General features: G+C 34.6%; 1 protein-coding gene across 2 annotated transcripts in view; it reads right to left on the reverse strand.

Moving 5' to 3' along the window:
- P130cas (Serine_rich_CAS and FAT-like_CAS_C domain-containing protein p130CAS) overlaps positions 1 to 7,197 on the reverse strand; it is a 147,788-nt gene extending 140,591 nt beyond the window's left edge. For both annotated transcript variants that reach the window (XM_078191913.1, XM_078191912.1), the window contains exon 1: positions 6,833 to 7,197. In XM_078191913.1, coding sequence (XP_078048039.1) covers positions 6,833 to 6,877 — 45 coding nt within the window. In that variant the 5' untranslated portion in view covers positions 6,878 to 7,197. The remainder of the gene's footprint in view (positions 1 to 6,832) is intronic.
- Between the last annotated feature and the right edge of the window lie 4,173 nt (positions 7,198 to 11,370).

Consider the following 11,370-nt stretch of genomic DNA (forward strand, 5'->3'; position numbering starts at 1 on the left):
CGTGATTATTTACGAATTCCGTGACTTAGCGTCTCCCGTTTTCGACACAAAATCATCGTATCTAATTTCTGCCCATAATAAAGGACCGAAACAGCCGAAAAAAATGCTCAGCGCGTGAGGATTATCAAAATTTCAAGCTTACGTCGTCGGTTCTTTACAAAATTATTCAAACGAGACGAATGAACGAAATACTAACTCATTTAAAAATAGAGATCGAAATAATCGGCATTTGCTCGTTCCTCGATTAATTGAAATTTTATAGACGAGAAAGAAGAGCCGGCATTCGTATTCGATTTCGCAACGAGCCTTCAGAAATATCGCGGATTCCGTATTTCCCGCGGCCAGATCCTCAACAATCTGAGACATTCTACTGTAATCGATCGCGAGGGAACGAGGAATTTATATTAGAATGTACCGGGTGTCTTTAAATCGTAACTGCTTGCATTGTTGTTAACTATTCCGGTGGAATGTTGAGATATCGTGTTCGTTCTATAAAAGAGTAATAAGGAGAATTCGGATCTTCATGTATTCGTGATGTTTATAAACCTATAAAGAGCAAGACAGATGTGTCGATTAACAAAAGTTTATCATCACAAAGAATTTCGTAAGCGATTTAAGAAATGTTTCCCTTCTTCAATCTTCTAGAGAACGATTAATGAAAACTAGAAATTGCATAGAGATCCGCAATCTCGTCATAACATATTCATTTAATGCAAGAGTAGGCATACAATAGAATTGGCAATGCCTTAATGATTCTTAGTGTCTCAATGAAGTTTAAGCTAATAAAAGCTAAAACATGGTGGGCATTTTTTCATTAGGGCATCAAGATGCTTCTTATCGGTTTTGATAATGTACGCGTTTCCTTATATTTTAGAGATTCAAATATGCTATAAATGCATAAAATCTCGCAACTCAATTGTTATAGATTGTAAATAATAAAATTTATATTGTTCTGTTATATCCTGGAAGAAACAGAATTTGATTAACACTTTTATTGAAAATCTGTTAATAAATCTATCAATAACAATGTTGTACGATTCCTATCTGGCTAATAATCTCCAGAAAATTGATCAGATTGCATTATTAGAGATAAATTGTAGCGAAAACAATGATTAAAAAAAATGATCGTCAATTCATCATTGTCAAAAGATTATTAACCAGTCTCTGGTAGGTAAATTGTTTAAAAAAATAAGACTTCTGATAACGTTAATTAAACAGCCATGATTATGAGACTTCCTTTGGATCAGCGGTTCAACAGTCAAAGGTGTTTACAGCGTTAAAGGTTAATACAGCCCTGATTATGGTTATCGTTTTTCGGAGAAATACAATGCACACAGTTCGCACGTAAGTAACGGAGCTCCGCTTTAATGCACCATATAACAACTACAGTTTAACATAAGTATATACCGTGTACGTGTCGAGAAAAGCTGTAAGCTTTGGTCGTGAAGTACGCAAAGCCCAGCAAAGCCGCGATACCGCAGAAGTCACGGTATTCGTGACGAGAGGTCGAGTGCGGCATCGTTAACACAACGTGATCGTTAACACAAAGCACGCGCTCGAAGAATACCGAATCCACATCATTAAAGTTCCTCGCTCTTTCCCGCGACGGGCATACTAATGTCTAGTTCCTTTGCTTACTATCTTTCTCCTGTATCGATTATTAATAATCGAATATCGGAATGCTATATTACCGCACGGTTTTTTTCTTCTTTAGTTTCTTTGACGGCGGCCATTTTCCAATGCTTCATTATCTCTCATTTATTCTAACCGATGCAGCAACCAATTAAGCATTCATTTGCGAATTCTTCATTATCGAGATATGCGTTTATAAAAAGGAACGTAAATATTAGTAACAGTAATCATTTAGAGATACCAATTTATTGAATCGTTCTCTGTGAACGCACCTTTATACCATTGGGAGTCGTAAATTAAAAATTTTCAAAATCCTTCTAGTTATAAATATGAACAGTTATATTCATTAAAAATATTAATGATTATAAATCTGCTTTTTCAGCAGATTTCATTCAATATGAAGTTACATTCTTCCTATGCCTCTACCGTTGACCCTATTTCTAAAGCTCTAATAGTTCAATAAATTGAGCAATGTGGTCGTCATTATTATTATCATTGTATTCAAGCTCAAATTCATCATTTAAAGCACGCATATCACGTTGTCGAAAATAGCACATTATATATTGTCATGGTCAAGATAAACTAACGATTGTGATCGGAATTGTACACGCATGATGATATTCAAAATGTATATTATATCAATGTAAACTCTGCAAGACAGAGAATAATCTCAAAAAAAACACAAAATATAAAATTATAATCATTTTTAACTATGAAAACGTTAATTGAGAAACATTTTTCTCGAAAAATGTAGGTCGCCCATTTAAATACGACACATGTATGCACATATCTCTTCGGATATTTTCTGAATACAAAAAAATATCTACAGCAGTACAAAGTAATCGCTTTGAAAGTATTTCGAAGTGCATGTTCCGGTTAACATGACTCGGTTAACATGTCGCGACTAACCTCTTCTATAATTTGCTTTCACCGGTGCTTAAAAACGTGCACGCTTAGAATATCAGTGGTGTGCTTATGCGGGCCAGCTATGCGAGATTATATCGTAGCAACGCGAAGCATCTTTCGCATACGGAACGTCGCATCGAGCCGCCGCCACGCAGTTCGATTCCTCCGTGTGCTCGGATCGTTTCAAAAGGACACCCGGCTATTTTATTTTCCGGATAAATTCTGTTTACGCGCATGCAAGGAGCGCCGCGTTTGACGTCGGCTTTCGAAACAATCGATAAGGCTCTAGCTAAGTAAGAATTCTCTGCCGGTGTACGTCACGCACCTTCCACGAACGATAAACCTGAAACACGCATTCTGGAAGTCCAACGAATCTGAGAGCGCAACGGAACATGTAGGTGTTCTCGGAGTCATTGAAATACCGGGAACATTGATGATACCATCAGCAAAAACTGTCGAAACTGAATTACAGGACGCTCAAACCGCAAAGCGAATTTCCGATGAATTAGTTTAGTTATTTGATTTAATTGTTGACAAAAATTAATAGTTATAGCCTGCGCGTATTCTGTGTATCATCCAAAGTTATAGTGCTCATAATGTTTATTGTTTGTTGTCGCTAAGATCTCGTAGAGTTAAGACGTTCATCTCTTTGCTTATCAGCCTTCTGTCTTTCCACAATGTACGTTAGGTTTTGAAATAAAAGCATTTAACGTCGTACAAACTTATCATTTATTAACTCTCGAATGGCTTCATCTGAATCTGGTGTACAAATATTATTAGTTGATTATGCATATAGTATCTGACAGTTCTAATTCTAAAAACTAATAATAATAATAATATATAAATTTTGGAATACATATATCATATATAATAAACAACTTTTTTACGCGTTACAAAGACTGTCAAATGAACTTCGTATGACATAAAAATCGGCAAAATTTGAAACTTTTGTTTTTGAAATTACTTTAATATTTCATAAAGAAGGTACAATTAACTGGATTTCTGGATACATAATTTCCTTATCATTGCCTTTCATTTCACTCTTCATAATAGGAAAGTTCTTTCGTCTCGAAAATTGAGGTAACAGCCCAAATCGCATGCCTTAAAATATGACGTTGTAGACTAGAAAGTGTCCTTGAGACTGGCAGGACTTTTGCACTGATCCCGCATGGCCATTTGGAAATTTGATGACGGCCGATGACACCCACGCCGGTAATGGAAAGCCCGACACCGGCCGGCGATAGAACCCTCGCAACAGTCAACGTGTTGCTTCTCTTTATGTTGCATGAAAGCGGCTGTTAGGACGAATTCGACGATACGCGACACCGTAATGGTCAAGGTCACACGAGGGCAGAGACAAAAGTCAGCGAGGAGGACGTGGTACACAATGAAAGCGGAGTTCCAACAGGACTCTGCGACTTTAGCCGTTGCTCAACCCGTCTTTCACATGTTCCAGCTATTTGAACTTTTTTTCACCCTGGGCGGCCTTCAACACTATAATATTCTCTTACGCGCGCGAAAGACCATAGAAACGTTTTGAAATTCCAAGTGGCGTACAATTACACTTGAAAATTTCGTGAGCATTCTATAAAAAAATATCATGGTCAATTCACAAGAATAACTTACAACCAGACATTTATACACACAACTGAACGATAATAAATAGATTAGAAATAAGAAATAGAGTCTATTGCTATAAATTGAAGTGTTATTTCGTTCCAATAAGACAATAAATCAAGGTTGTAAAAATTACTGTATACGGTTTTACAGATTCTTAAGTTAAAAGATGACGATAATAACATGTTTTCGAACGTTATGAATCACCACGAACATCTTGCTTAACCGTAACATCTCTTTCGTGTAACCTTAACCCAAATAACAGTTGCGAGAACTGATTCAAGGTATTCCCTCGGATAATAGGTAATAAACCATGTTCTTGTGTCTATTGTTTTTCTTTTTAAGAGCAACCTTTTATGCGTTTTTCAGTAATTTGGTAGTAGTATTTTCAACGGTAGTTGAAAACGATGTAAATCATGAATGGAGAGGGTGAGAGTGAAGTATTGCAAGTTTTATCTCGAAATTACAGCGGATATCAGCTTTGAAATTTATTTGGATTTATGGATGGAAATAATTCTCTCGAAAATGGTGGAAACGTTTTTTTTTTTAAATGTTTTCTACATTCGGAGTAGGTGGTAAAAGATAGTAGTAATATAAATGGTGTTCCAGATCTAGACTAACAAACTTTGCTAATTCATTTGTGAGATCATTTCGAACAAAACATTTTATATATACCATGGGTCGATTCGTCACAGTTTGCGAAATATGGATGAAAATACTGAAAATTTGAATTCAACATAGTTCTCAATAAATAATTATATATTATCAAACGTTATGCACCTGTAATTGATACCATTTTCCTTTCATAAAAAGGGTCCACTTAATAAAAAGTTATTTCGTTTGATATCAACTGATTTATTATCAAATTAGTTCTACAAAACAAAAGGTATTAAAAATTCACAAAATAATGTAAATTTTTTTCTAACTACAATTTGAAATCCTAATTCGAATAAACATTATGGACAAAATGTAGCATAACAAGAATAATTTTGTATAATGACATAAAATTACTGAAATAAATTTCAATAAAACGCATGACTACACTGTGCAAATAGGCCTCAACTGTTATTTTATCATAACTGGTAGATCTTGAACGCATTCCCAGGACAGATCATGATAAACAAACGGCGCGATCATTTAAAGAGATCCAGTCGGTGGAATTCGATTAATCGATGCGCGCAGCGCTGTCGAACATTTAAACCTGTCGCGGACGTTTACGACGTCCAGAACAAGCATGCACACGATCCTGTAATATTGACGCAACGTGAGGCGCGGCACACAACGAACTTTCTGTTCCCACAAAAGGATGTTCTCGAAGCCAGTAAGTAAGAACTGCAAATATTTGTCTTTTCTACGCCATCTTGACAGGAGTGGCGTGCTATTCCAACACTTCGATACCATCGCCATAACAACTTCATTTCCCATTTTACAGAACACCATGTCTCTAATAGTGAGTTTTTCTCGGAAGTAATACGGCCATTCTCGTTTAGCAGTAAACTGTATTCAAAACGGGATTGTGCAAACCACAAGAATAGAAAGGTCATTCGGTAGACAGAGTGGAATATGGTTTCCGTAATAATTATTCATTTCTGGTTCTACTGTATATGAACTCGCTATTTTAGTATACATTGTTATATTGTATATATTGTTAATGATTTAACAAACGAAACACTTTCGATTGAAACATTGCTATATACAACAAATAATTTCCAAATAAACTTAGCTAGAGTGAAATGACTCACCCTGTACAATGCTTTACGGCGTTTAATCCCTCGTACTAGAATTTCTTTCGCAACTATGTTAATTAGTACTTTGTTGCTAATTCGAAAATTTACATTCATTGTATGATAATCACTACTTTAGTGTTTTTTTTTATTTCGATGTAGGATATGCACATTACATCCAGTTTTAACACTAAAAGTACTGAAGTTAAAAAGGGACTGCCAAAAATTGCTTCATAAGAATCACAAAATTAAATTTGTTCAAATTTTTTAGAATTATATTCAACAATTCTTAATGGAACCAGCTTCAGAACTTCGATAATTATGAATAAAAAGATGTGAAACTGGTTATATGACCGGTAATGGTAGATTTACTGTTGATTGATTACATTCGAGATCTTCGTAACAAGTTTGACACGATATCCTAGCAGATCTACCAGCATGCGCTCGTCGATTAATTGAAACGAAAAGCCGGCGAAAAACGTCTGCTTTGACACGAGTTTCCTCGAATTCAAATGGACCGCCGCACTTTCACCGATCGGCATACAGATCGCGTAGACCGCTCTGAACTTGTTACGTTAGCGAATCGATAAAATCGAACCGCGAGTCGTGCCGCTTTCACGGTCCACAGGAACGCGCGTCCATCGAAAAGCTTGAATAAAAAGTGGCGAGTCACGGGCAAGACCACTAATTTCACCGTGTCGTTGGAACGAGTTTGAATTACGAAATTCGAGCGAAACGGACGTATACGAAATTCAAGCGTCACGGAATTCCTGAAAACGAATCCGCATTCGCGGAGAACGTAAACAGCAAGTGACGTAGACGGTCGACGCAGTGTTTTCTTTCGTAGTCGCGCGGAAACGCGAGAGCACGAACATCTAACAGCGGTAGACTTTCAGGTTGAAGGTCACGAGGTGAGAAATATTTCGCCTCGAGTGCAGAAAATCGTTGCCTACCTGGTTCAGTGTCGTCGGAATGATGTCAGGCGTTTGCGGTAGCATCTTTCTGAGAATTTATTGTCGAGCGGCCCTCGAGTCAACACGGTCTCGTCTTACGCACGATCGGTAGCATAATATCCTGGCGAGTGAACGGAGAGTACACTTTGACAGGATACACACAAGGATCGATCACGAACGACTCGGCACTGATTTAGTTAATCACTTATTGAAATCGTCTCGGCGCACTAATGGTTCACCGAACGAACGTTTTTCGCGATAAATCGACGCGACGTGGAATATCGTTACGGTGTTTACAAAAATACAATCGATTTTTTCGCGTAACAACGACCTACGAACAGGACGTATACTCTCACCACGAAGTCATGCGCGAGACTGACGGATCCGGGCGGTGTAGCTGAGCCCGAGCGCGACCGACCAGCCACGGAAACGGCCGAACACCTATCATCCCCCGAATACGATCGTGCCGTAACATTTCTGAAATTTCATCGCTATCGACTACGAACCGATATCTGAATTATTTTATCGGTGCTTGTTCGATAATATTGAGCTGTATTCATCTCTCTTCCCCCCCCCCCCCCCTCTCTCTCTCTCTCTCTCTATTGATTTATGGTAATAATTATTTATTGTTCGATTGATATAGAAGTCAAATGGATTCATAAAAATACCAAAGCTACATGTGCAATTACATCAAGATATAAGATGAGGGATGAATTAAACGTGAAACATATCAGAGGCAACACAAGAAAACATTAGATGATATTATAAAAACTTATGTTACCGACATTTCTTCTTAATAATTTATTTATTTTTTAACTTTAAGTCACATTCACAGCTTTGGTCATGAGCAACTTTATATTTGTTATATCAAGTACATATAAGAAAGACTACTCAATTGATCATAATGTTTGAACACTCTAAATTAAAAATGTTATCAATAAATTCTAATATTAATAAAGTTGCAACTAATTATCCATTACATTCGTGATCATTTTCTCGACTCGGGTTTAAAGAAATGATTTAACACTAAACGTACCATTGCTGGAACGTTTATGATTTGTCTTAAATTTTTTATTTTTAAATTGTTTAAATTGTAGAGATCCTTTCTTAAGAAACGCTTTAATCAATTTCTTTATTCAAGTATGTATTATGATCGAAATGGGAAAAAGTTTAAACAAATATGGTCTTTACAGCGTTATAAAACAACGTACGTCAGTTACTTTTGGGGCTCGATAAGTTTAGTGTTAAACGATAATAATTTTCACAATAGCTACTGCTAATAAACTCTCATGTTACCAGAAAAGAAACACTAAAGAAACATTAGAAAGTGTGCAAACATTTATATATTTGATTTTATCGAAAGTATAAAAATTAACTGAAGTTAATTTTAAATCAGATTTATCATTGAGACGTCGTTGTCAATTGGCTAATTACGTGATTATAATAATTTTGAAAAACGAAAGGTTTTGGTAAACTATTCGTAAACACACAGATTACATATGATGTACGAGCAATTTATTTGTTATGGATCAAGCGTTCATTGTTTCGTAGCTGATTCAATTAGCAACGTGGCACGGGATATCTAATTAAAATGTTAATGGAGTAGCGATTATGAAAGCGCGTATCAACGACGATTAAGTAGGGACGTTTAGTTATTGTTGTGACAGATAGATCAAGAGCTCCTGTTTTATATAAACTATATTTCACTTTATCTGATCGATTCTATTACCTTGAATAATACTATTGTTTTCAAGTGCGATCGGATAGCGAGCTTTCTTTATCAGAACAAGTATCGTATTACCATTGTCATCTATTATTTATTTTCTTCCTATTGTGTTATAATTTTCAATTATCGTCATTTCATTTTTTTAATCATATTATTGTAGTCTTATGCTTTGTTCATACAACTTTTATTAAAAATTAAATTGATTCATATTAAATAAATCACAGAGCTCATTTGCGAATTTATTTTCTTGGATACACGGATCTGCTACAACTTAAATGAGTTTGTAAGTAATTACTAAAAACTATATTTAGAAACTCGCATGTTTAACTACCAAAGTTACGAGCAAAATATTTATCCATTTAAATAACATGTTTCTTTCTATAATGCATTTAAGATCTTGATGTATGATGAAATTTTTAAAGAGAAATATTTTCTAGAAGATTAGTGAAATAAATTGAACAATTGCAAAATTTTTATGAATTCAGTAATGATTTATACTTGTATGCGTTAAATTCTTAACACTTTGTCTTCGTTAGAATTAAGATTACGATCTTTATATTCAAATAGAAATTCTTTGCCTCAATTGCAAAATCAGTAAGTTGAAAATAATGTGATCATTTGTTAATTTTTTTTCTTCTCTACATTTCTCATTTTGTATTTCACTTGCTCACATTTGTCATAAATGCACGAAATCTGTCGTTTAGTTATTAACTTATGGAAAAACTGCAGAAAATTGAGCAATTAAAATACAACTTACCAGCAGATAAGACGGCTGTCATTGCGAACTGTGTATTCCACGAACTACAACTTCATTCGAGGGGAAATATGCCAGCGGCATCAGGAGATCGTTTGTATTCACCCTGTAATGGTAGTCCCGCAAGTCGCATAATAGTTGTATCTAAAGAGTCGGCTTGCGAACGACAAATTCCTTTCGCCGACCACTTCGACCATACCTGGAATTTAAACGCCACCTCCACAAGGCAAACCATTGAAATTCGCGGAAACACCATGGAAAAATCGAATGCCTGTGTCAACATCGTACGAAGTCGATGGGAAGCAGGTGTGCCGAATAAAATCGGGAAACGATTGTTACTTTGCATTCCAAACAATTAAACTGTGGGCCTGACGCATTCCTGGCTTATATTTGAAATAAAATGATTAACACACAATTTATTGGAAGTCTATTAATAGGTTTTTTAATAACTGGACTTTACTTTAACAACATTTTCTTTTCTCTTTCGGCTATGCAATGGAAGTAAATATGCCAATTATTATTATTACTTATTATTATTTTTACCAAGTGGGTTAAAAGGAACGTTTCAAAATTTTAATTTAACGCAATGGATAAATATCTACTAGTTCTTGTCCTTTTTTTTATTTTTGTTGAAACATGAAAAATAGTATAAACACCCGGAACGCATATGGATAAGCAATTTGTGCTTCTACTTCTTATCTGATTGAATGTTTATCTAATAATACTGTATAGCGTGTATTTATAGCGAATATGCTTTTGAACGGATCATTAGTTTCGAATGGATCATTAATTTCTGTCCTCCAGGCACACCTGCTTGGTGTTAATGATAAGGACAAGGAGCACACGAGGAAGCATGAGTCAAACACGTGACTCTCGACGGTGATTAACAAATTCCTCGTAATGTTTCACTAAATGAGTCAAACTTATTCTTAAGGTTTCACCTAAAATGATTTGTACTAAAGGAAAACATTAAATCGTTGCAGTTCGTTTTACATTTTAACATTAATTCTAATAAGAATTTATTCGATTATTGAGGGAGAATTTATTAAATTATTTAATATAACACGCGCTTGCACAAAGAAATTTATTTGAATTTTTCTACAAATACAACGGGATAATTTCAATAATTGCTAAATAAGTTTGAAATAGATCATTTAACCAGGAGTGACACATGCGGTGCTTATTCAATTCTACTAATTATTTCACTTAATTTATATTATCGTAAAGTGTATTGATGTAATTAATTTATATTAGTGAATCGCTATAATTATTGGACAATAGGTATTATAGTTCCGTAACTTGTTTTATCATAAACATTTTCACATATTTATTTTCAGCAATTGTACTATAAATAACACTTTTCTAGTAATTATTTTATTATGCATATTACTGTACACGCTAAAAGTTTTCTAATTTAAATTCTTAAAATTTGGTAGAATGACCTGTACAAAATTCTTCAATTTACATTTATTTATATTATAAAGCTGCATTTATGAGGAATTTATTCAATAAATATTTTACTTAGAACTATTGCTACGATTGGAAGCATTAAAAATTAAAACAAATGCTTACATTATTGTTACATTTAAGAGGTATAGTGGATGCTTCCATTGTTTTCTCAACCTAATGTTAAGAGAATTAATCTTTTCAGTTGGAGATTTTCCTTATATTGCCCGCAAGCAATTCAAACATATTTATTTGCGAAAAAACAACGAACACTTTAAATAAAAAAAAATATCGTAAAGTTATAATAAATCGTGTTATAGAAATAAGATTGTACTATACGAATAAAAGGATCTACAAGGAAAATTGTATTACAGAAATAAGACTGTATTATAAAAATAACATTGTATTATTAATAACATTTTCTTATACAAATGAGATTACATTTATAAACTTCGCATGAAACGAAAATTTGTAATCCTTAAAACGCGACAATTGCCAGCAGTTTTGTTATATCCAATCAGAGAAGACATCCGAGTGCAAAAAGGTTAACAAACAAACGTAGCAGCTTTTGCTAATGGGCGCCGCTTTTTACTCTTTCGTGAATTTGCTATG

The sequence above is a fragment of the Augochlora pura genome, chromosome 10 (assembly GCF_028453695.1).
Source record: "Augochlora pura isolate Apur16 chromosome 10, APUR_v2.2.1, whole genome shotgun sequence".
NCBI classification, from domain to species: Eukaryota; Metazoa; Arthropoda; class Insecta; order Hymenoptera; family Halictidae; genus Augochlora; species Augochlora pura.